At 39.5% G+C, this 26,441-nt stretch overlaps 1 protein-coding gene across 1 annotated transcript; it reads right to left on the bottom strand.

Moving 5' to 3' along the window:
- Positions 1-50: 50 nt before the first annotated feature.
- On the bottom strand, positions 51-24,907 carry LOC134878119 (RNA polymerase II elongation factor ELL). Its single transcript, XM_063903944.1, has 12 exons — positions 24,770-24,907; positions 22,053-22,100; positions 11,729-11,856; positions 11,169-11,323; positions 8,531-8,772; positions 7,731-7,858; positions 6,046-6,160; positions 5,015-5,471; positions 4,503-4,566; positions 3,951-4,122; positions 3,795-3,839; positions 51-3,396 (listed from the first exon to the last, which is right to left on the bottom strand). The coding sequence occupies exons 1-12, from the start codon at positions 24,905-24,907 to the stop codon at positions 3,286-3,288; spliced, it is 1,803 nt and encodes a 600-aa protein (XP_063760014.1). The 3' UTR covers positions 51-3,285.
- Positions 24,908-26,441: the final 1,534 nt, after the last annotated feature.

The following is a 26,441-nucleotide window of genomic DNA, read 5'->3' as shown; positions in this document are numbered from 1 at the left end:
CTCAGTTTAAAACATTGAGTAACACTGCCCTCTTGGGGAAACATGACACATTGTTAAATTCAAAAGAGCTTTATTTTTTGCTTAAACTGAGACAACCGTACACTTTTCTTCTGAAAGCTTTTTACTCAAGTGAATGACTGTGTGATAAAGTATCCACCATTAACAATTGCAAAAATATGTTCCCTTTCCCTTTCACCATACTTTGAGTTTTACTCTGGAAAACAAAATAACTAACTGCAAAGATGGATTCCATAAAAGGACAAATGCATATAAATCAATAAATAAAAACGGTTTGTTCTTCTGGGTAGACCAATTGCAGTGATTCATAATAGGCAAAATGTCTGATTTCACATTTTCAACAAGACTATATTTTCCAGTACCAACACACCAATCAATGCACCAGTATTACATCTGTTGAAATAGTTTGCTGGGCTGCAAATAGAAATGCAAACTAAATCCAGGACATTATTTTGCACAGCTAACTTAAGATGCATTTTAATCGTGAAAACCTTGTATTACAAAAAAAAAGCCAAATATCTGGGAAAAAGTTCAGCGCCAAAGAACATTTGACAAGGCATGATGATATCAACTTAATCTATAGATTAGGAACAAAGCACTTTGAACAGCGGCACCAGTGTGAAACTACAGATGTTTAAATACTGCTGGCCCTTTACAGAATACCAAACAGTTACATGCAGAGTGGCTCTGCTCTTTGAATGAAAAGGCACCATCAGTAGTTAGCTCCTGCAACAGTAAAAAAACAACAACAAACACATCACATTTAGCACCCTTCATCAAGGGTCTGGTTCCCAAAATCAACTTGTTGACATGAATGGTATAAATAACTTAATTTATACTGTTTAGACTGATATTTTGCCCATAATGCAGATTGTTTGATTGCATATGTATTGTTTAATTGACCAATACCACTTTTGTGGTAAATGGGAGGCCCTTGACTTGTTTAGTAAATTATCACTTGACACGTCTGTTGGTCTGAATGTTTTTCTGTCTGTTACCAGCTCACCACAATTTAAACACTGATTCAGTACCTTTCGGTTTTAAATGAAAAATTCTGTGAAAGAACATGGACATCATTTTGTATATCCTGTCTTTACATACATTTGAACCATGTCTCGTGGATTTGCAGATCCAGTACCAGAACAAAACACTTGTTTGACCCACCAGATAATTTTTCTTGTTGAGTGGAGCTTTGTGGCACATTTAACTAAACTGTGTGTGGTCTTGTCTTTATAATAGATCCAAACAGCCAAAATAATTGCTCAGAATCTGGGCTTTCAATTCAAATTTTTCCAATAATCAGTGCTAATAAATATTCCTTTTTTGGAAACATTCATATGTGCCAAGACGGAGCAACAGTTGCCAGTCTCAAATCCTTCAAACATACCAGAAGTAATCTACCAAATGTAAAAAAAGAACAACGTACATTTACCTTAAGCAAAATAACTGCTTAATATGACAATAAGCCCACTAATATTTTCATAGACAAATCAAGAAAAGGAAAGCACATTATTTTGTATACATTTCTGCTATGATTTTTTTCTTTTGAAAGTGGAACTTGATACGATTGGAGAGTGACTTAAATTCCCTAACAGTTTATGATTATCTGACAGAGACAGAAAATGATTTAGATAAACACATAAATAAAATACGAACACAGATAACACAATACCTATCCAGTAACAACTATCCAGTAACTGAAGTTCCTTCAAACTAAAATAAATGTACAATAAAAAGTCTGAGAATGCTTTGAACTGTGCATGGTAAACCAACAGGGGTGGCATAATTTTGGAAATGTCTGACATACTGAACGTGTTAAGGCAAATTCTAGCTCCCATTCTAAAGCAATCATTAAGACAAAAGTTGTGGAAAAGGCTACATTGATCCAAATGTCCAGAGAACACTGCAATCTGAAATCAATTTCCTACATCAGTCTACGGCTAATTATAAAGTGAAATACAATGACAGTTTGTTTATTCTTATCATCCTGCCTTGGGACAACTTATTCCAGAAAGTCTAAAAGCGTCGTTAGCACCCTCTAGAGGTCTGTCTGCTCCTTACACCCAAACTGAACCAAAGTGGTGTGAACTCAGTGATAGTGCCATCTGTGTACTAAAAATGACATTATCCAACTATTAAAACGCCTCTCTTTTGCAATCTCCAGACTTCAACCAAAGCAAAATCATAGTAAATCAAACGTGATTACCATGATTAAATACCCTGTACGCTTTTAAAACTGCATGTAGGTTGAAAAGGTATGATTCATAGAGCTTTTAGTCATTCATCTAAAGCTTAAATAAAGCATGATCACTGTGAGTATCAATAAACTAATAACCAGACGATTTGAGAGAGCTGATAATGAAAAGGCAGTTGGTGGTAGGCTACATGTGGGTGAAGTTGACACTCATATGTGCACAAGCACTATCTTGAAACCAGCATTCAAGTACTGGGAGGAATAGTTTTGTGGCATTCCAACATTTCTTAGAAATGACACAGGAGGCTGGCAGCTACATGGTAAAATTACTCAAGATCGAAGCCTGAAGAACTTTGCATATTATGCTTTACATTACATTTTCTTTTCATTTAGTGATGCACTGACAAATACCTCTGGAAGTTTAGTCCTGCAGAAATGTATTTTTTGTATCCATGATAAGACTGTGTTTGCATGGGGTTCCAAGGGAGAGACATTGAAAATGGCTGAGACCTTTTTACTATCTGATCTTATTACTGTAACTAATAAATAATTGGTGTGAATGTATTGACTTTCTATTAGCAAACAGCAAATAAATGGATTCCTGTTGTGCGATAAGTATAAAGGCTTTAGTAGCATTTGTTTCCCCATTAGTGATTGTACCATCAATGTAATACTTTTGAAGATTTTTTAATAAATCAACAGATCTGTTAAAGTTCTGAGCAAATAAACAAATAAAATAAAAATGCATTAAGCAGGAAGGATCAAATCTGCTTTGCACTTCCGATAAAACGGATTTGGCTTACACTTCGTCATTGGACCATTATACAGCAGAAAAGAATCCAGCCAATAATCATAATTAAAGAAACAAAATGTTAAAGGGCAACATTTGATCACGAGTCGGTGGTCTTGGCCCACTTTTTAGAAAATAACCCGCTCCTTGATTCCATAAATACTCGAAGGAGTAAAGTGAAAAGTGTCTCAGGTACTCCGGGTCCCAGCTGGGCAGTCTTTGGGTCCATTAGGAGTCTTTTGGTCCAGTCATATTAAACCCTGCTGAGGGTAGAAGCTGCTTACTAAGAGAGTTCCTGCGCTAGGTCATAATCTGTGATCAGGCCTTTGATATGCGACAGTTTCTGATGGAGGTACTCGCATCGCTTTTTCTCTTCCCGGTACCCAGGAAACTTCTGTGAAGAAAAAAAAAGGGAGAAGTGAGCAATCAGTAACGAAACCTCTATGTGATGGGCATCATGCAAGAACATCTGTGTATTCTCAAAAGAAATGCATCATGTCCTTGGTTTTTTTGGGAGGTGTGCTGGAGTTTTTCCAGTGTTATTTGGCTTACTCTCATTAGCAGTATTTGATAAATTGATGTTCTATAGTACTAGGCAATTAAATATAAATCTAAAAGTAAAAACCTCTTAGTGGATTGGCAAGCTATGATGCATATCCTCAATGATAAAGTGAATACAATCTTATCATCACTTATTATTTTGGTTATTTTAAATGGCTCAGAAGAAAACAATATGTCCATGAGTGTCAGAACTGTTACAGGAAATTAAATTAAAATGCAAGTTATTCTTACTTTCTTATACTTTCGGTACTTTTGTAGTATTTGGTCCTCCATGAGCTGAAAAGATGACAAAAGAAAAAGTGTTAGAATGCTATGTATCTGAACAGTTTATTGTTTTGGCGTTTTATCAGAAACTGGGCTTTTAAAGGCCCCTGGTCCTGACAGTACCTTGTACTCTTGTGTTCCCGGGGAGAGAGTGTTGATCTTTGAGCCCAACTGAACAAACATCTCTGTGATAGCCCCAATCCGGGCATGAAGAGCTCTGTATTCATCATACTCGGCACAGAAGTCGTCCTTATACTCCTGCCTCTGCTCCAGTGCTTTTATGGTACTGTATTTTCTGATAAAAATGAAAATAAACAAGGTGTTATTTCAAAGCATTGATGGAAAGAAGTGATCTTTTGAAACTAAGATGTTTCCAATTCCTTCCAGTAGATGGCAATGCAGAACATTGGAGTAAGAGGCCTGACACGTCACTGATTTAACAGCATGATGTGTTGACCAGATGTAAAAATGTAAGACATAACATCATGTGTTTTCTTCACTAAAGCTTTATGACAGCTCATTTAGATATGTGGTTCATTTTACTCTATTGATGACAGATTATTTTACATTGTATATGGGAAATCACGCAATTATTTGGATTGCATTCCTGAATCATTAATCCCTTCTGAATCTCGGACTCAGAAATGTAACACAGTCAGTGTGTTTAAATCTTACATTAAATATTCAGGCAGTTCCTCTGCCGAGGTTCGACTGACAGGTGTTTTCTCCCCCTCATGATCTGTGGATAAGAAAAACAAACATACACACACACACATCAAAAATATGTTAAAGCAATCTGTCAATGAAAATGCGATAATGTACCTATCATATCAAGGCTGATGGAATAATTTATCACTCCCTCAGATAAGAGATCTGATCCAAGGCAAGCTGTGACGTCAGCAGCCTCAGAGTAGGAGGCATGCTGCCTCGCTCAACCGTAGGTCACCCAGCTGTTTCACAGTCAATCATCAACAGACTAGAGTGGGGACTGAGGACAGCAGGGCAGAGAAGGTGCTAGAGCACTAACAACACTCACTGCTCTCTCGAATGAAAATATATGAATTGCTCCTTGTGGGCCTTCAGCACCAACTATAACTCAACCCTGATCTTTTTTTTCCTTTTTGCTAAATGCAAGCTGTTAATTTCATGGCCCCAACAAATAATAAAAAACTGATTTATGACAGTACCTTTGAGATTTTCTCGGTTATGTTTCAGGTCTGGACTCGTCTCAATCCATTCTGGTTTTAAGCGCTCTCGTTCTTTGTCTTTGTGCTTTTTGGACTTCTTTTTTTTATGCTGGCCGTTGGTGAGCGGTTGATCAGTGCAAATGGATGTGTCAGTGTGTGGCGGCTTAGCGCTGGGTACAGTGGGAGCTGGCTCTGTCCTCTCCGGTTTGGGAATAGTAGATGACCCGCTGAGTTTGTGCGGTGAGTACAGTCCATTTGGGCTCCCCTGGAGATGATTGTTGGTTTTGTCGAAGTCCAGTTTGATCTGTACTCTAGAGTTTCCATGACCAGAGGAGCTACGAGCCCCATTGGGGATGCAGTCTCCGTGAGATGGTGACTGCAGTGGCAGACACTGGTCTAACAGTCTTTGTTTTTTGGGAGTCTGAAAGTTGGATGGGTCCGAGGGCAAAGGCCGTTTCTAGAGGAGAAGAAAGAGATCGTAATGATTGATTTGCTTTTTCTTATTGACATGAGAGTGGAAATAACATGAGGTGTTCCAAACATGCCTGTATTATGTATTAAGATTAGATATTAATGTAAAAGGAGTAATTTGACCTTTTGTAATGTGTGTTTTTTCTTCTTTTTTTTCAGAGAGTAAGATGAAGATTGACACCACCCTCATATCCCGACTCACTTATGAAAACATTGCATTTCATCTGTGTAATCGATGCAAAAACAGAAGTGACTTGACAATTTTACGAGGGGTCATGAAGTTTCTCTATTGATCCCCAAGAAATACTTTAACACATAACATATTAAGCTAAGGAGCACTAGCTATATATTTACTGCAAACATATCTAATTATTGTGTAACTATTCCTTCAATTCCAGTCAGAGCTATATTTACACAGAGCCTAGCAAATATATTAACTCGGAAGTATGTGTATCATATTTCCAGTAATGTGTATCGGCAAAAGAGGAATCACCCCATCTATTTTCAGTTTTTAAGAAAGAAAAGCATCAGAAGATAATTCATTCAAGGTGAATAATTACCACAGAGAGATTCTTGGCAGGGCTGAGATGTGAAGGAGAGTCCCCGGGAGTTTTGTGGAATGACTGGTTGGACTGGGGACTCTTCAACTGGCTACTGTGGAGTGGCTGTAGTTTCCTGAAGAGAGATTGAGAACACAGCACCTTCAGCCGGACAGTAACTACGAGGTAAATGGCCTGTAAAGCTAAACAGGAAGAGGCAGTATGTAGGTCATAAAGCTTGGTTATGAGTGAGTGGATGAGCAATTATCATTTTTGTTATGACACGCCATCCAGACAGTGGTGGCAGCTTTTCCACAGAAGACACAATTATTGACATTACAAAACTGTCAATCTTTAAAATGTTATCAAAGCTTTTTTTTTTGGCAATTTAATGTTGCATGTTGTGTTTTGTGTCTCTATTGATGCAATATACAGGGGGCAAGCACAAAGACAAAACACAGTCCAGGGAGCAGAACAATAGCAGCAGATTTAACCTCTGGAGGACCAAACCCTCTTCTCTGTTAATCTGCTTCCTACAGCTCCTTCCTCAAACAAGTCACACCCCCATATGGGTTCATGCAACCTTTTTAATCGGCCAGTGTGAGTTTGGAGAAATTAAACACGAGCTGAACAATGAAATTACAAAAAAAATAATGCTAATAATTTACTCCAATAAATGAATAAACTACATTGAAGAAATCTGGAGTTTATAGTATTTACAGGCTATCGCTGTTCTATCATGCTTGGCAAACAATTTAATGACTACAATTGTAAGCTTTTTACATTTAGCAGGGGTTGTAAACTGAGGGGGTTGTGTAATCAGCCAAAAGGACTTGAGCTTTTTCCAAAAAGCTCAAGAAGCACATGGCCGGCATGTTTACTGGCAGGCTGAGGAAACCTACAAGGGGAGGAAGCTCAACCTGAAAAGCTCAGCCTTGCTGCTCTGAACCATTCCAGCTAATGCCATTTGGCAACACGGTGCAGGGAATATTCTCCTCAGCTTTGATGTGTCCACTTAGAGGTTCATCAGTGCAGAGAAGTAGTAATTTAGAAGCTCCCCTTTCAACTTGATCACAGCAGATTTCTACATGAATTCAGTGTCCTTTCTGTAGTCACGCCAGCACTGTCAAAACGTGTCCATCCCATAGTCTTTTATCCAAATGGGTCTTTAAACATCTTTATAGCAATAGTTTGACTTTTTATTTTGGGATGATTTTCCTTATTTTCTTTCTTGAATAGATTTGGATAAAAATATGCATACGACTCTCTCGTTATACAGTAGATAAAGGGCTACAGGCAGGAGGCTATTAGCTTAGCTATACAAATCAAAAGCAGTAGCCTGGCACTGCAGGTATCAAAATATTGGGTTTTTGTGTGTATTTAACAAACAATATATAATTTCTTTATAAGTAAACTTTAGAGGTGCTAAAAGCTAATACTGTTACTTCCATGCAGAGCAAGACTAGGTGTTTCCCTGTGTTTTGCATCTTAATTTTAAACTAAGCTACAGTAATTGACTGTTGTCATTAGCTTTACATTTAGCGCAGCCGCAAACATATACATCTTCTCATCTAACTGGAGTGTATTTTCCAAACGTTGAACCATTGCTTTTAGAAATAAGTAGCCTAAACAGAACCATTTTTAAACATTTCCAATTCGCTCAAGGAAACAAAACAACAGATTTTTGTGTATTATGGCTAACTTACCACTTCATCAGGAGCCTGTGGATGAGTTGCTTCTCCTCCTCTACATATCCAGGCCAGTCTCTCTGGACTTGTCTGTAGAGCTCATCCTTCAGAGTATAGCTGTGGTCCTTAGGGTTCAGTTTACCAACCTGAAAAACGAACACATCCCAATGTAAATAAATCAACAGAAAAAGAGCAGAGTACAAAAAAAAATGAGGCAAGCTTTGGTCACAAAAACACTGTGTTAACCTTCAATGCTCTAACTCAACCTTATATTTAAATAAAGACCTGTTTGCTACTCAGTGGGTCTGTATTGTTCCTGCAGAAAAACAGTTTAACCCTGCCCTTATTCAACTTAATCCTGCTGATACAAATCTAGACAAACCAACCACTTTCAATTCTGAAAGTAGTCAGATCCCAGCTGGAGACACCCCACCCCTTCTCCTGTCAAAACACAATCTTTTCCTCTAAAGATAATTAAAGCACAGCCTAATTACAGCTACCAGCAGCGGTGCAGTCTCCACTTGATGATTGCAGTGGGACACTCAAACATTGTGAACACAGGAAATACGCCTGAAATAAACTAGCTGTCATCACCTTTTCAGAGCTGTAGACTTTCATTTATATCAAATCAAAAGTGGTAAGATAGGGACTAATTTATGATTATAGTTTTAATCCTTAACGGGATTTTTACTGACACAAAATAAAGCTTAATCTGTATTTATCACAATCAGCATTTTTATATAATCTTTTACTTTACATCTGAGTATGTTAAATCATTTGTCAACTGTGTTTATTTGGCTAGGTGACAGATGTCTCACCTCCTCCAGTACTGAGGTCAGGTCAGCCTTGTCCTTTAGACTGGCCCGCTCCCTCTCCAACCACAGTAGCAGCTCAGGTTTCCTGTAGGGCTTTAAGGCCAGGAGATGAATGATGCGATCCCTCAAGGGCCGGTGTGCCACAGGGCTAGGAACCAGGCTCCTCTTGTTGCTGGGGGAGTGCTTGTTGCTGCCATCTGAGCCTGATACCAGACCCTGCTTCCTCTGGACCTTCACAAACTTACCTGAGATCAAAACAAAGGGACACGCATCAGTTTCAACAGAACATTTGTTGACGATAAGGGCAAGTTTTTTATTCGACAAGTTATCCAAGCAGTAATCTCAAGCTGGTTTTGAATGGCCATACTGAAACTACAATACAGAAAACTAGACAAGACCAAAGAGATTGTAACTGATCTGATAACAGGATTCCCACACGCTCATTGTATCCTGTAAGAGCAGCCAACATATCATTCCTAATTCAGTCCTCGGGCCATTTATACAAATCACACCCTTAATTTGAAAGAAAGGCCTTAATCTTTTATTATATCTCTCTATTGTCAGGAATCTGCCTTATGCCCACACAACAGATACAGCACGTGCAGCACTTTTATCTCAGTTTGAAAATGCTATTTCCCTACATAAATACCTTGGGCAAAGGGCTGTGCTTATACATTTTCCCTTTTTGTGGGCAGGGTAATGTTGTTGCGAGCGGAAAATGCTAAAAGGGGTTGCAATAGGGCTTGCCTAGTACTGGGTAAACAGAAGAGCATGGGATCTAAAGCAAGTAACACAGAGAGGCCCTTTCTTCCTGTTGCAGTACTAATTCAGTTGAACCTAGGCAGGCAGTGCTTATAGATATCTGCAGACTGTAATCTCATTACAACCTTAAGCCATACTTTGGAGGTTGCTATAGGTCAAGACTAACATCGCTTTCACAGGGACAGCATGCCAGAATTTATTTATATTTATAAGGGGAATGTATACTGTAAAAACTGTTCATTACAAAGTGTAATATTCAGAGGAAGTGACTTTAAATCTATTTTGCAAAATGCAACAGCTTTGCAGCAGCTTGTTTCAACAACTACCTTGAACCAGGTACTAGAGATTCCCTGCAAATATCCTTTATGTGCTGAAAATAAAAACCTGTACTGCCACATTTCAAACAAGCAGCAACTAGAACCTTTGTGTGATAGTCATAAATTAAAGCCTTTTGATGAAAGGTTTAAACATTTTTAAGGAAACTTGTATTATGACACCAGGTGACAGAGATGTCTCACTTAGGGTAACTAACATGCTTAAGTTGTGGGCGTAATTATAAGCAATGACTAACACTAAAAGTAGCAACTGCTCGTAATAGGGTATCAATATCATACAGGATTAAAAATCAAAAGATATTAGACTTGTTTTTGATATTTATCTGTTCTTTGAACTTTTACAACTTGTCCGACACCTGGTGTGTGCACACATTTTAACTGCTAATTGTCAGTGCCCTCTTTTCCCTGAATGTAACTGCACTTCAAATCATACATCATCGTCTTAATTGTGGACATTCTTCTACTCCACAGCCTGTAATTTTGAGTTGGTATATGGACATTTTTTCTGATGAGTATAGCTTTACTGTACCATAAAAAGACAGTCAATCACCACAAATAACTGTGTGCTCCCCGCTGCATATGGCACATACTGTGATCCGAAACCAATATATTTCTCTCTGCTTTCCACAGGAGTAAGGAAAGTTATGTGCTTTAAAAGACATGTAACTGCATGTTTTAACAGAGATTTCTCATGTATTTACTAACATTTATTAGATGCATGCATGTGCCAGATTATATTTATTTTCTAAAAGGCTCTGAGAGACTATCTGGGCAGCAAGGCATGGCACGTCAAGTGTAGGAACCACCTCCAACAGCTGGCTGCTACAGCAATTACCGTCACAGCATGTTTTAGTGTTGGTCTGCAGTGTGTTTTCTATTCATTAAATATGATCTACACAAACATTTAAATTCCCACGGGACCTGTAAATGTCATGGAGCTTCATGTCTAGATCATTTATAAAGTTGCAGCATGCTCAATTTAATCGACAATGACTTTAAAACCACGAGCAAAGAGAACGCAGTGATTAGAGAAAATGAATTGACAGTAGAAGATCCTGCGTGTTAGGGACCCAATCGTTTGAGGTTAAGCACGGACTCTTCTTTAGATAATGTTAAGAAGTATTTTATCAAATGAAAATGAATTAAATTCCAGTCAGTGTAATTACAATTTAGGCAAAACTTCATCAGTATGAGACTTGTTAACACATACTTCTAGCAAACTCAATCACATTAACAGTGCTGGCAGGCAAGCTGGCACAGTGCCTGAGCAGTCTGGTCAAAATGAAAGGAAAATTACAAGACAGAGAGGCATCCCTCTCGCATGAATAATTGCAATGAAGCTCTTTGATCAATTATGTGATAACTTCCACACCATATGGTAATTATCAGCATGATAAAATGGTTAGAAGCAATGGTTTAGAAACTTTCTGGGAACATGAAAACTCAAATTATCTGTCCTTGATCCCTGCTTGAAGGCTTGCGACATAAAACGGAGGCAGGAAGATACACCAGAATTTGGACACAGCGAATAGGCAAAAGCTTACTTGGCCCTGGCTTGATCTCAATTGCTGAGCGGCTCCAGATGTCCTTCTCCACCTGAGACATGCGCTCCCGGGTCGTCTGGTAGGAGTCGTCTGTGGCACAAACTGTGATCTTGTCCTGAATGCTACCCTGGCCCTCCAGGTGATCCCTGCCCTCCCTGTGTGGAGGAGAGAGGCGGTGAGTTGAAGCTTACAAATTGCGTCTGAAAATATAACTGGTTCTGTGACTTGTGCCTGCTAGTGTTATACATCAGTTTAAAAAGGCTAAAAGTCTGGCAGCACTAATCACAGCATTTAACCAACCCTTTCACATTGCTTTACTGCAAACACTACCGCTCTGTTCTCAATAATTACTGATCACACCTTCTTAGGTCAGTAGTGGTATGACATCCTTTAGGTGTTATTGTATTCTTGTTTGAATATAGCATGACATTTCTACTGTCTGTTGTTGTAGTACTGAAGAGAGAAGTCAGTGTTTGGTAAGGCCCTGCAGTCCCAGAAACCAATTTTACTACAAATTCCATTTGTGGTAAACCGTGGAAAGAGTTATGTGTGCTGCTTACCCTGAGACATACTGATGAATGCAGTCAAAGCTGGACTGAGGCTTGTCTTTGCTGTCACTGGAAAGGTAGAATGAGAAAACTCGGAATCCATCGGGAGCTTCAGGGGTTGGCGCTGGGATCTTTACATACTGTAAGAAACATAAAAACAATTAGTATAAAATCAATAGACACTTAGTTTAAAAGAGTGTTTAACAAAAAGCCACTTTCTGGTTATTGTGCTTTCACAGCCTATCTGTGTTTTTTAGCACTTTTAACATGCTTGACTGTATCTACTTGCAAAGCTAATTTGAGTGTTGTGTTTACTAATATGCATGTTTATCTCAAATGTAGCCTGAACTGAATCAATTTGATCTCTTAGAGAAAAGAAAAAAACCCTGGACAAAGTAAATCAACAAAGCAGCGTCTTGTATTGAAACCATTTGAGTCATCTTGATTTACTGGTAGTTTTTTAAATAAATACATGTGACCTTAAAATCTCCCACTCAGAGAGGCTACGTTGTAACTCCCAGTTCAGGGATGATGACCTGTAGCCAGTTATGGGAGTAGCCTGTCTGAAAGTCAAAACACAACAATGGTGGACAGCTTTTTCACTTGGGCTATAACCTCCTCTGTCACAGACTGTCTGTGGCTCCCTAGCAACAACCAAGCCGGCAGGGTGATGTCTAGAAACGTATTACATAAAATGACCCAAAAACCTACTTCCACTAATAAGAACAGTTCAGCACAGGAAGTCATTAACCAACAGGTAACATGTTCTTTGAAACACAGTTGGCAGAGAGGCTCTCTCATACAGCGCCTGCAGCTGTGTTTCAGCCTGAAAATTGACAGTTTAGTACTTTTGTTGATAGTGTCCTAGATTCAACAGAAAGCCAATGATAATCAAACATCCTTTACAAGCATGAATATGTGCTTACTAATGAGTAGTACTTAATTTGAAATGGCTGCAACAGCTCACAGGCACTTTAAGAGCTCTCAAAAAAACAAACGTTAGTCAGATGGACCTGAAGCTGCCTCTTTAGTTATCAGTCGTAAGTGATTGATTATAAGCTGACTGGCTGAGAGCACAGTGTCCCTAGCAGATGTGGCAGGCAGGACTATAGCTGTCACAAATGCCCAGTCATGCAGCAAAGCCATAAGCAGTTTTTTTGCAGCATGGAGCCAATGAACAGTTCCTCTCCTCGACACCCCTCCTCCTCTTCTAAAACCCAATGCATGCCATTCACCCAACCCCCATTAGCCTCCAGCTTTCCTTCATGTGCACAAGCCCACCCATGTCAACAAAAAAAGCAAAGCAGCTCACAAGGCTGTGAACACTTGAGACACACAGCTGACCATTAATTCTGACCTATTTATGTCTGACCGTTCACATGAAGTGGTATAGCTGAGTCCGACATGCGTCTGCTTTGGGTTTTACGCTAATTAAGGACGATCAACCAAAAAAGCATCAAAGCCAGCAGGGACATGAAGCAAGCCATGTCCCCAGGACCTTTTAGTTTAAGAGAGTAAAGTAGTAGGAGCCTTGACCAAAATTAGAAGCAACAAGTGACTAAAATAGGGTAATTGACGCAGAGAAGGGCTTGCAAAAAAACTGAATTTGATTATGTTATGCATTGAGGATGCTGCTAAACGAAAGGCAGCTTTTGATGAGGTGAGAGCACATATTTACAAATTTAGCATCGTAATAGTGCCACCATGTCCCCTCTTTCAATCAATGGCAGCAGTATGAGCCCCTCCAGCCATGCATTAGATTTGCCTGTCACCCCCATCCATGCCACCGTGCACACTTCACATTCAAATTCTAATCAATGTCATTCAGGTCAGACTGTTCAGAGGTCGACCCCGTTTTATTCACAGCTTCCTTCTAGGGTACAAAACCATATGTCGGTTAACCCATTAGGTCCCAGTTTCTGACTCGTAAAGAAGAGCCTGTCTGTTAAACATCAGGTTCACAAATTTGCAGCTAAAAAACACAAGACCCTAAACTTGAAAGTTCAGCAAAAAATCTTTCTGTAATATTTATTTATCCAATGCAATAAAGTGTAACCTGCCTGGCTCTCTGATCCCTTGAAATGGAGATGTAACGAAAAATAAGTAGGAGCAACAATCAGAATTGTTAAAGAGTTGAGATCTTTTTTAAAGAACGCTTATTCGTTTTCTTGCAGAGAGCAGATTAAAGACCTATAGGTCTTTAACATAAATATAAAGTAGCTACAACAATTAGCTTTGCTTGACACAAAGCCTCGAAACAGATAATGTTGCAATATAAGCAAGTAGCATTTCAAGTAAGATTTGCCTATAAGCACCTCCATTTTCTTTTACTGACTACAATGTTATATATTGTCGGTTTAATCTATATAGAAAGTATCTAAAATGGGGTCATAAAGTAGCTTCACCTGTTGCTTTAAAACCTTTGAGTGTATTGCATTGAGCTATGGTGTGTTTTAATGCTTATTAGTTCAAATGTGGCATTTGTAAGAGGAAAGCATTTAATGTTATTTATTTATTTAAGTATATTTGGTTAATGATCCAATGTCAATGTTGAACAAATTGAAGTTCAAACCCATAATGTTTCATTAATTAATAGATCATATATATCTATTAATTATGTATACTGTATGCAGGGTAGGAGAGTCAATAGTTGACCTTTGACATTTTGTGGATACCAACAACAAAACCCTGCTGTAGGTTGGTGATCCTTAAGAAGCTGTCAGTCAAGTAGTAGGTGTCAACTTACAGAGAGACGCCGAGTCATAGACATCCCCATATGGAGCTATGGAATGATTCCCTGAGGCTGTGAATATGTGTGTATTCATGTATGTTTATGTGGTTGTTTTTTCTTTTTTTAGGTTGAGGAAGCCTCAGACTCCCACAGGGCAAATGCGGGGAGTCAGGTCAAATATCTAGTTGACAGCTTAGGCTCCATGTCCACAGAGAAAGTCTAATATTAGTTAAACTTTTTATGAATCACAATGAACAAACAAACAAAAATGTAAACAAAGGCACCCAATTAACAATCCTTAATTTAAACATGTTGAATGGTAAATAAATCAAAATGAGTACAAACAGAATAGTTTTTAGAGATGATCCTACTGCATAGAAAAAGAATAGCTTCAATACTCACATGGCAGGGACTATGAGGTATGTATACAAAGCCATCAAACAGACACAAGACTCAAACTACATTTCATTAGACACCGGGATAGCTAAGCGGTTTATAGAGCAACAGTAAGATGTTATGATTACATTTAATATTATGCTGCTTTGATTGAATGGCACACATACATTTACTGCAGACGTGCATCATGTTCTGGGTCACCAAATAAGATTAATCCCATGATGAATATCTATCTATGATCTCTATCGATACTGCTTTAACAATGTAAATGTCCCCTCTGTGGGACGAATGAAGGAATTCCGATTCTGATTAATAAGCTCAGAGCTACTAATGACCCTTTATTTTGACTCATGTAGTCAACTATGAAAAAAATACTAATTTGTATATTTTGAAAAAATGCCATTGTAACTATTAAAATGCACTTAAGATTGATATGATTTCAGTTTTTATTCAAATAATTTCCAGATGTATAATTTGTATTTCCCTCTGTAAGTGTTTTTAGTAATTATGCAGATATCTCTTAAATTAGCATTATTTCACCATCTCAGAACACAGGGAAATAATTGATCAAATAGCTTATGCTCCATAATATTCAAATTATATTTGTGTGATGCCATTAATGTGATGATAAGGATCAGAGAAAAGCTTAATGGGGAATTATTGTCATCAAAGTGTACTATTAACATGTCAGTTAAATAAACTGAAACCGCTTTATGTAAAAGAAGAGATCAGTGAGACCTAGTTGAAGTATTGAGATATGAGTCAGGTTTAACCGTTGGGCGGTTACAGTCAGAGTAACCAAATGGCTTCAGAACGGCAATCCTTAACACCTTGTCAGTGCAGCCCCCCATGGGGCGTACAGGCTGATACAATAACTGCCTCTGTGGCCTCGGCCAGCCACATCTGCTACTCCAGGGCCTGTGTGTTTGGAGATGTCAAATACTTTCAAGCTGTTGTAAGGTGTGAACTGGACTGGAACAGAAACTCTTGGCAGGGGGCTCAGCAGTTGAACAAGGACAAAGGACACTGTCGGGGATGTCCTTGTAAAACTTCATCTTTAAATCCCTGAGCATGTTTAAACTGTTCATCTTTGATGAGGTTAAACGGAGTTCTTAACCCTGCCATTTGTTGAGGAAGGGAAAAAAGCTTCACTAAAAAGACCTTCTTTCCCCCCCTCAGTCCTGTGATTCTGCAGGCCAAACATCTGCAGGGAAAGATGAGACGTTAGTTCTCACTCTGTCTTTGCTCTGCAGACGAATGCGAGAAGGCAAGGTTCCCAGCTCTGGATTTGGCATGGCAACACTGGGATGGGAGCCGGCGCCTGGATATGTGATTTACTCTGAAGTCTTTGCCTCCTGCCCCTGTCTGTACTGACACTAGTTACCATTGTCTTCTCATCTGAGCCTACTCAGCCATAGCTGCTCTGTGAGCTGCCCGTCTTTTGTTCTAGCTTCTTCCCCCACAAAGCTGAGTGCAATGGCCTGTCGGGCCGCCTGGATTATTCATGAACAGCGGGGACGTGTGGCTGTGTGTTGTTGAGGGTAAAGGAGGGGATTGGGGGTTTGGGGTGTGTATGGTGGAAGGGGAGGGAATGGAGGTGGGTGTCGGTGGCTCCCAGTAGAGCCAGTGCATGAGGGATGGTCCCAAATAGTCTTCCTTTAGGAATGTGACAAAAAATCAGCAAAGAAGAGGGGGATGGATCCCAGCTGGAGCAAGTGTATTTGTTCCTCTTTTACTTCATATGTTGGTGCAAAATGTTATATAGATCATCGATCATATAGACTCCAAGTGATGCATTGACATATAAAAACAATAAACTGTCAGACCTGTTTATGTGTCACAATCTCAGAAGCAAGTGCATTGTCCCAGAGAAAGCAGGGGTCCCATTCATTACTCTTATTTACAGTCCCCAAGCTTTATACTGTAAAATAAAGAATTCAACTGTGACTCAGATTTGTTAAAACATGTGGCATCACCTCTTAAAATCTAAATCATGCTTTCATTGAGCCTGAATGGAAGTGGTGGTTCCTGTGCTCGAGAATCTATTCATCGAGGGGGGTTGGTAGAGACAGGAAAGCAAAAGAAGGGGGGGTGGGGACTGACGGGAGTTAGTCAGGGGATATGGGGATGGGCAACTGTCGAGCATCCCCCAAGGTACTGCCTGTTATGCCAAGCAGAATCAGTCTTTTTCCAAGAGGCTGGGGCTAATCTGTCAACCTCAACGAACACTCTCTGTCTCCCCTCCCCCGACACCCCCAGCCCTCCTTACTGTAGGTGCCTTTCTCTTTATACACAGAGGGATGGAGGTTTTTAAAAGCCCATGTTAGGTGTTAGGGAACTGTTTCCCTCTCTATGAATTCCCCCGTTTAAACCTTGACTAATTTGTATTGGATGGTGCCAGTATTTGGGAATTTTCTAATTCCCTTAACACACTGGTTATTAGGGCTTCTGCACTGACACCAGTTTTTTTTTTTTCCCTTGTTGATTCCCAGCCTGTTTCAGTGGAGCAATCCCACAAACCACGTGTGCTATACTACCATTACAAGACTTTTCTCTCCACCCAAGCAGGCGGACCGTAATCCTTTAACAATTCACAGATTGTACGTTGGAAAATATGTTCAAAACCGATTAACTTGCAGGGTAACTTGGATAAACAAGGGGAAATCCGAAACATGCACTGAGGTGTCATGTGTAAAACCAGGTTGCATGGATTGAAGACGTGAGCCAAATAATGCACTCAAGCTGTCAATCTCAAATACAATAGTAAGAACCGATACAGTACGTGTTTGGTCTCAGGTAATTAGCTTCATGAGTTCAATAATATTGTGATTGCTTATGAAAAATATATATAACATCATTTGGAAACGTTTAAGCTTCCTTGTTCATATTGAGGCATTCTTTGCTTTGTGTGGTGGATGAGACAACCCTTTTTATAGCGTGTGTAACTTACAACACAAAACTAATAAGGATTATACAAGCCATTTTGAAGTTCTGTGTCTTTGGGTTAAACAGTAGCTCTCTTGTGTTGGTTTCAAGCCTTTGGAGTTAAGCTTCATTACTAATGTAAACTAAAACATTGCCCATGCTTACTTGCAATGTTTGTTCTGCTCATATCCTGTTGGGCCACATATTTTAACCCAAGAACAAAATGTTTGTGATTCCTTAGAGAGCAGTTCCTGACACTGCTGTATGAAACATTTCCTTATCGTCAACCTTGTTTCCTTTTTACAATACCAAATGAGTATTAGAGGCTTAGTAACTACCAGCTTTGCACAGTAAGATCATAACACTTGTAAGTTATTTGAATGGTAACTTCATTTTAATTATCCAAAAAGTATTTATCTATTTTAAACACATATAAGGTTTTATTGAGAAATGGTTTGAAACTGTTTAGATGTTTAGGAAATTAAGGCTTAGTTTTTTTGATTATGTTAATCATTAGAATGTTAAGAACACAACTAACAAGACAACTGACTGTAAAATGTAGTCAACACACTGTCACAAATGGTCAGGGGTCTCCATTTGATTGAGAAGATTTCAATAGACTGGAGCACCATACTGCAATAAACTACACACAGCACCTTAAGCATTATATTTAGTCAGTCCTCGACCATTTTTTACGGATACCAACAAGACCTTGGAGTAAATGAGCACACAGCTCCAGAGCCCAAACATTTATCATCAATCTAGAACATCAGTCTGCTGCATTTACTGCCTTTGATTTCATGTCAATGCTTATGTTTTATGGTTGTCCACATTGAATCGTTCAAGAGTTTGCTGGCTCAGTTCTGGGATACTCAGCCTATTACTTAAAAACTACTAAAAAAATATTTCAATTTGCATATTCCCTCAGCTACTTTTTTAAAGCAGCCTGTGTTGTTATTGTGAGTTTTCCTTGTTGCTATTTCCAGTTTCCCAGGGTGATGGTGTCAACTGTGGTCCTAATGGTTTCAGAATGGGAATGTAAACAAACAGCAAAAACAGAAAACTGTGTGTGTGTTCTAATTCTGGCAAGTATATAGATATATTTTTATTACACTTGCATGTTGCCATCTTTAGTCATACTGCTTGCCCAGTTTGTGCCATGGATTTTTGATCTTTTACAGCTTTCTGAAAACCCAACTAAAACACTGCCACAGTCACCATGGCATCCTTCGAAATCCCTTGTTTGAAGCAAAGAACACAATAATGACAGAGGAGCTAACTTAAGAGAAGTCCTCTTCAACTGCAGGATCTCTTGGGGTTTGTTCCCAAAATATACTGTATGATCCAAAGATCCTTAGGCTTACCCGCCCTGCGTAAACACAGTGGGTCTCAGACGAGCGGAGAACAGAGACTTTTGCCGTGCTTAACACATCTGGATGAATAGAGCGGCGTGTGCCCTTTCAGAAACACGTGGGACAACTCTCCCTCTCACTGCTGTGCCATTGGGAGAGGACGGCTCTGAAACCGCATTCCTGTTATTGTTATTCTAATTAGCTTCCAGGAAAAAAAGGAGAAAAAATGATGTGTGCATGGACACATACACACTTGCACACTGCAAAAGCTTATTTGCAGTGCGAGCGGGAGGCGAAGCAAAGCGGTGTGGTGGCGGGGGGTGGAATCAGAGCAGCCGTGTGTGAGATAGAGGCCCTGATGTCTCCCAAGGACTCAGCCAAGGCATGGGGTGAAATGGCAAAATAATCAAGAGGGCCGGTGGGAGGGAGCCCAGGGGAAGCTCAGCCTTCACACACAGTCGTCATAAGAATTAAAAAAAAGCACCTCTACATTCCCCTCATCCCAACACAACTGCCTTTGTGTGACAGCTGTGCACATAAATGCAGACAGGGCCATAAACAAAAAACAATTACGCTGGCAACTGCATTTCAACATTTATGAACTGAATAAGAAATGAAACTGTTGTCACACCTGACACAGCACAACACAGTGTATTCAAATGTAATGTCCATGTTTACTACGGCAATATAACACATATAAAAGATAAGTTCAGAAGAACAAAATAGCACTTATTGCTGAGATGCAGTGCTTACTCACCAATACAGAGGTATGAGTGGAAAAATCAAGAAATGGAAGTATGTGAAAAATGTTGTTTCCAAAAATAGCAATGTAACAATGGATAAAACACACTTCATTATGTTCACCCTACAGCCTTGATGTAATAAATAGGAAAGTAACTAAAGCTTCATTTCTTTCTGAATGGATATACAGTAGATCATGCCAACAAGCAGGCGGCGTTGCCAGCTCGGAAGGAAAATAAGCACTAGGATGTGAAATTCCTGGCCATGGGAACCCAGACCAGCTCTGAATATGTTCCTTAATCCCTGGTGATCATTTCAAAGTATTCCAGGAATCTAATTTATTTTCAACTTCCACGTTTTATGTAATGTGAATAAAAGATTATCTCTGCACTCCTCCGATTTCTTTAGATTTATATCAGTTTCCATTTGTTTTTTTTACACTAGTTATTGATCAAACCCATTCGGTTCACTTTCCCAATATCACACATTTTTTACGTCTGTTTATACTTAATTGAAGTGAGTAGAAATAGCACATGTTTGTAAACGATTGTAACTTGTTAGTTTGAAAGTTGCCTTGAACACTAGATTCAGAGGCATCTGAGAGCCTGTGTCTTTCATCACATGATAACAAGCTTGGCAGACAATTTACAACAGTAAGGCTAAATGCCGTAGGGTCGGAGAGAAAGGCAGCCGAAAAACCTCAGCGTGCTATTTCTCGATAGGAGCCATGGCCTTGATACCACTGAGCCCTGGAGAGAAGCCAGGACAGTGATTTGAAGAATTCCTCTGGTTTTTGTGGCCCTGGAAGTGCCCCTTACAGGAAATGTGACATGAGCCAGCGAATACAAAGATCAGAGAGGAGCAGTCGTGGCTTCTGTGATGGACCTCTACAGCTGGCAACTGTCAGTGACACAAGCCTCCTCACTCACTACACATGACCTCCTGAAGTTCATGCTGCTTTTGGGGAAGGGATGATCTCGGGCAAACATGTATCCATTAAATAAAAAGTGACTACATCTGTGTTGCTGTAAACCTCCAACGTGGAGACACAGATACTGGTGATCCTCTCGGTCTGTTGTATGCCAGACTGCCATGTTCACCAACATCCTCCCCCCACTAACGGCTTAATCTAGCCTCCCCCATCACCAATGGTTGCAGCTACCTCATTAATGCCCAATCGTCCAGCTCTGGGACTATTGTCAGGGGGGGGAGGGAGCCTGTGCTTGAATTCCGCAAAGCAATTTGAATATGTAATGTGCCAACCAAGATATAATCACCAAATCCTATTCAGTGATTAAAGAACACTTAAATTGCCCTCACTTAACATTTCTTCACAGAAAGACTGTTATGAGCAGGTTAATCTGCTGCTCATTTTACAGATGTTTCATTACATGTTTACATAATAATATTTGTGTGACACATTTTGCATCCTGCCTCCCTAAAAATTCCACTGCTCGTGTATCATTCCTGTATTTCAAATCTTTCATGTCTGCACGGAGACAACAGGCACGGAGGCATGGGGGCTCCCCGGGGTTCGCCAACCCCCCTTACCTCTTCCCCCTCCCTGAACAAAGCCTCCCCAGTTGCGAGCCTGACCCAGTAACCTGGCTAGCAGCCTGGGGGTATAGCGTACCCTGTCTTAGGGCTTCCAGGGTCTATGTGAGCACACAGGGCCGGCATTTGTGTACAGAGCAAAGTCACTTTCCTCAATGCAATCGGCTCTTACAGGGATTAGACCAGCTCCTTTTAGACAGGGCCGATTGTGTGGTAAATGTGTAGTAGCCTAGCAGGCAGGGCCGGGGCGGGTGTAATAGTTGCCCGGCTAATCTGGACGGACACAGGCATCTTTCTTTCCAGGCGCTATAGGAATGCCCTCGTGCTCTCAGTGACAAGTATTTTGGTAGATTAATGACAACTTTCCATCACACTCTGGGCTTTATTGCATTCAAATTAGCCACAACTTCAGTGTTGATGGATCTTTTGGTTTTAAGAAAAAAAAAGTCCAAGGCAACAAAATTGACGACTGCCATTTCAATGAGAGGATTTTTGACCTCTCAATTGATGCATGCGAGTGTTCAATAATCAAATAAGATGTGCAGAGGAACTGTCACAAGTGTGCTCCACAGCAAACAGAACCAATTAGAGCATTCAATTTCTGAGGCATTAGGGGAGAACATGCAAAACATCTTACTCCTTGGCTCCCCTTGAAGCAAATCGCTGGCTGTTTTGGTAATGATGCCTAAGGAGAGAGAGACAGAGAAAGAAGAAACTGGTCAGTGATACAGTAATCATGATAAATCCAACAAACAGCTCATACAGTATGAGTGAAAATACAGTATATCACCATTCTTTCAGCTCTGCCCATTGTTCTAGATAACAGCAGCCTTGCTTGATGAGACGAGAATTTGTAAACTTTCCTCAATAAATGCCAAAACAGAGTCAGAGTTCACACCAATGAATTGCTGCCATATTTATATATCATTAAATTAACAGTTCAGTTTCTGGTTCCCTTATCGTCAGAGGAATGTTTTTGATAAATTAATCTATAGACGACAGGAATTTTGCTTGTGTTAGTCAGTTGCTGAGCATGTTTGATCTTAGTTGTATTTATTGATTGAATTGGTTTATAACTGTACTGATCTTCAAGACCATGGTGAACCAAGCTCCAGAACATCATATTTTGTCCCCCTCCCCCCAGATAGAGAAATATTGAAATAAAAAAAAATCTGCCTTTGAGGCTACACGATACATAGTTGATAGATGGAGACAATTATCTGCCAAGTACAGCTGTGCCTGTGATTGACAGCACTCTCAATTTATTATTTATGGTTTGGGGAGATGTCTTCCCTATTGAAGTATTGTTGTGATTTTTTTCATCACCCGTTATCGTTTAATATTGAATGAAATAATAAATATTAAAGCAAATAATGTTTGTGACAACAAGGCCCTAGGCAAAATCAGATGGTTAATCACAAGTGAAAATAAAGAAGCTCGTTTTTGATAATGATAATTTAAAATATGACAATAATCTATTGTCATATTAAATCAATTATAGCAAATCAATTGATACCACTTATACGGCACAAATACAATTTATTATAATAGCTTCATGTCAGTAATAGATTAATAACTTATTGTACAAAGCTTTGGCAATACTGTTTGTCAATATGGTTGTGCCATAAAGCTATTTGAATGTAATTGAATTGATAGATGTCTAGCCATAGATAATCATTTAAATTGTTAGGTTTCTGGTAAAAAAAAAAATCCCTTTGCATGGTGTTTATCCTCATCCGTCTGCAGCATTTGGTCCCAATTAATTAATTAATAAATAATTGATTTATAAATGCCTACATGATAGCTTTTTAGACAGTGAGAGACCCATGAGTTCTTGTTGCCGTTTATAACCGCATGTTTACAAAATGGATACAAAACATTCAGCCAAAAGGATTTTTACAACCTGGCAACCCAAAGTTGTTGTTGGTAATGGAGCTTCACAATAATAAACCCATTATAAAATGATTTGTATTACATACAGTTTATGGAATTACAGGATCAATAGAAATGTTCCAAAATGCATTGCTTCACTTCTTTATTTGTTGTTTTTTTTAAACCTGCAAGGATATTACCCTTTAGAAAGACGTTAAAAATAACCTCAGCTTTGAGAAATTATACAACTCTAAGTTGATCAACAGAAAGTAACTCTGCTTTTTAAATTATTTTTAAATTATTTAAAAATGAGAGTCAATTGAAATTCATTCACAAATCACATCTAATAACAGGAAAATCTTTCAGGTTGAGGTTCCTGAGCACACAATCTCCCTGACCTCAGTGGGAGACAGTATTTTCTGGGATGGTCTTTGACTTGGAAAAGTTTAGCAGTAACCTCTCCTGCCTGATCTGGCCTGGAGGAGGCTGTCAGCTGGTGTGAGCTCTGGAGTTTACTCTGCTTCAAAGACCAATGAGCTCCAGAGCTGGGCGAGCAAAAAACAATAACACACAAGACCCCAGCAACAACTCGTCGAGCCCACTGCAGACTATACAGCTGAGTGCAGGTCTATTCCGGGCCACACACTTATTTGTTTTGACCCCCCCTTCCTGTAAGAAAAAAAAGAACCTCAGCCAAATGAGCCTCCAACTGCTGTCCTAACTGTGGGACTAACTGCCTTATCAAGCCTTGCTCTGGGAGACACCATTTGGATAGACTAAATTAACTCGGTCTAATCTAATGGACCATAAAAGCAATAAAACAGTCTCCTGATTCAGAGTAGTCGAATAATTTGCTTGATAGCTTGTTCATTAATTTATTCCCGAGAGCGAAACGAGCGAGAACGAAAACTGCCTTTAAAAAAAACACATCTAATGACTGACAATATGTGTTCGTCCTTTATCTAAAAAGTGAATTTCCGATGTAGTGTATGCATAGCAAGCAGAGACAACACAAAGGTTTTAAATCTCAGGGCATTTTCACAAACCTCTGCCTGTCACACATGAACTTTAATACATTTGGGGTTTTTTTTTCGGGAGATTGCGCTTTGGTAAACAAGCAGCATTGGAAATAGCCTGACATTTTCTTCACAAAACACATTTCACTCAGGGTTTAAAGGGGGAATTTAATGAAATCACGTCATTCATTTGATCTATTGAACTGCCTGTTATGATCACAATAAATCCAGCTAAGCCTTCTATAACAGCCAACCACAAAAACAACATTAACAGCCACCGACGCTTCTGTCGAGGTGACCACCTCAACTGTTTAAACTTTACTTTTTTTCTAACAAAAGGGAAGAACGAGCTTCCCAACAGGGATTTTACAGTTCCCGGAGTTGGGAGGCGATTTAGATAATAGAAAATATAGCTGAAAAAAAAACACACACTAGCTCCAAAGTTCAAGCCGATCTTTTTCCTTACCTTCAGGTTCTGGTAGCCTTCAAGGGTCCGGATGGCAGTGTCAGTGAGTTTGACGTGATAAAGAGTTTGATTCGGGTTGTTTTTGTTGATTTTGCCACAGGAGAGCCCATACCGATGCTCCTGTCTCAGCGCTGCCATTTCTACAACTGAACACTATTGGCGACATACTGCCTGCTACGTCACGGAGGAGAGAGGCTGTGGGCGGCGCTAACACACACACACACACACACACACACACACACACACACACACACACACACACACACACACACACACACACACACACACACACACACACACGTACTCGCACTCACTCACACGCCAAACACACGCACATGCACACACAGCTAGGATGGACAAGGTAAATAACTACTTTCGTTTTCCAGATCACACTCTTCTCACAGCCTGTTTTTATTGAGTCTTTGATCTATTCTGGGTCCAAGTTGCTGAATTTCGGTAAATGTACTCTGTGTTTCTCCATCACGCTCAGAAAAATGTAGGTTACGAGGGACAATATTATTATGATGTCAAGACAGTGGTATTTGTTTGTTTGTGCAGAGAAACTTCCAACTTTTATAATTGATCGTATAATGAAAGTATCAAAGTCTCAAAATTCTATAAAGAACAGTCAAATCACGCTGTCAAAAGTATTTCTCAAAAACATAGTTTAAGAATACAATCCCATTAACTAATGATAAAGAAGTATTTGTCATTAAAAAGAAAGAAATTGTGTACCTTTATACACACAGCGTTTGTATCTTGTCGCTGTGTAACATAGAAATTAAACGACAAATAGTGAATTGGGATTAATTTAATCTCTGACGGACAACATGTTTTGGTTGAGGATTAAAGAGAAGCCTGGCAGTCAGTAACACAGGGTTTATTTACAATATGGCTGGGAGGATGTTTTCTGTCTGTCATCAGCACTACATGAGTCTAGTTCTGCTCCTGCACAGCCACATATTTGATAATATTTATTATTTGTTATTTCCTTTGGTGAAATGCAAAACGATAAACAACTTTTCAATATAGGACAACTGGAAATTACAGATTCACAATATCTTTGAAGTCATATGGCAATTTAATTAACATAATTTGAGTCATGTCAAGACTGTTAGTGAAACATTTTATATTTTTCACTGCAACATACACTGCCCGGCCAAGAAAAAGGTCAAACACGCTAATATTTGTTGGACCGCCTTTAGCTTTGATTACAGCACGCATTCTCTTTGGCATCGTTTCCACAAGTTTCTGCAATGTCACAACATTTATTTCTGTCCAGAGTTGCTCCCCATTGCTCCCCGGGCGCTGCACGATAGCTGCCCACTGCTCCTAGTACTAGGATGGGTTAAATGCAGAGGACCAATTTCACTGTGTGTGCTCTGCTGTGTGCATGCATGTGACAAATAAAGAGGGTTTCATCCTCCGTTTCTATCATTATTTTTTTTTAAATCTTGTATTGATGATGGGAGATTAGGAACACTGGGCAAAGTCTTCCCCAGCACATCCCAAAGATTCTCAATTCGGTTCAGGTCTGGACTCTGTGGTGGCCAATCCATGTGTGAAAATGATGTCCCATGCTCCCTGAACCACTCTTTCACAATTTGAGCCCGAAGGATCCTGGCATTGTCTTCTTGGAACATGCCCCTGCCATCAGGGAAGAAAAAAATCC

Source organism: Eleginops maclovinus, chromosome 2, assembly GCF_036324505.1.
Source record: "Eleginops maclovinus isolate JMC-PN-2008 ecotype Puerto Natales chromosome 2, JC_Emac_rtc_rv5, whole genome shotgun sequence".
In the NCBI taxonomy this organism is placed as follows: domain Eukaryota; kingdom Metazoa; phylum Chordata; class Actinopteri; order Perciformes; family Eleginopidae; genus Eleginops; species Eleginops maclovinus.
The sequence above is the reverse complement of the archived record's forward strand: the minus strand, read 5'-3'. Positions and strand labels throughout refer to the sequence as shown.

Coding starts and splice junctions, on each gene's coding strand:
- LOC134878119 (XM_063903944.1), bottom strand. CDS start 24,907: ATGGCAGCGCTGAGACAGGAGCATCGGTATGGGCTCTCCTGTGGCAAA. Junction 8,773..11,168: donor TGAGATCAAGCCAGGGCCAA/GTAAGCTTTTGC, acceptor TTTTGATCTCAG/GTAAGTTTGTGAAGGTCCAG. Junction 4,567..5,014: donor TAACCGAGAAAATCTCAAAG/GTACTGTCATAA, acceptor TCTTATCCACAG/ATCATGAGGGGGAGAAAACA.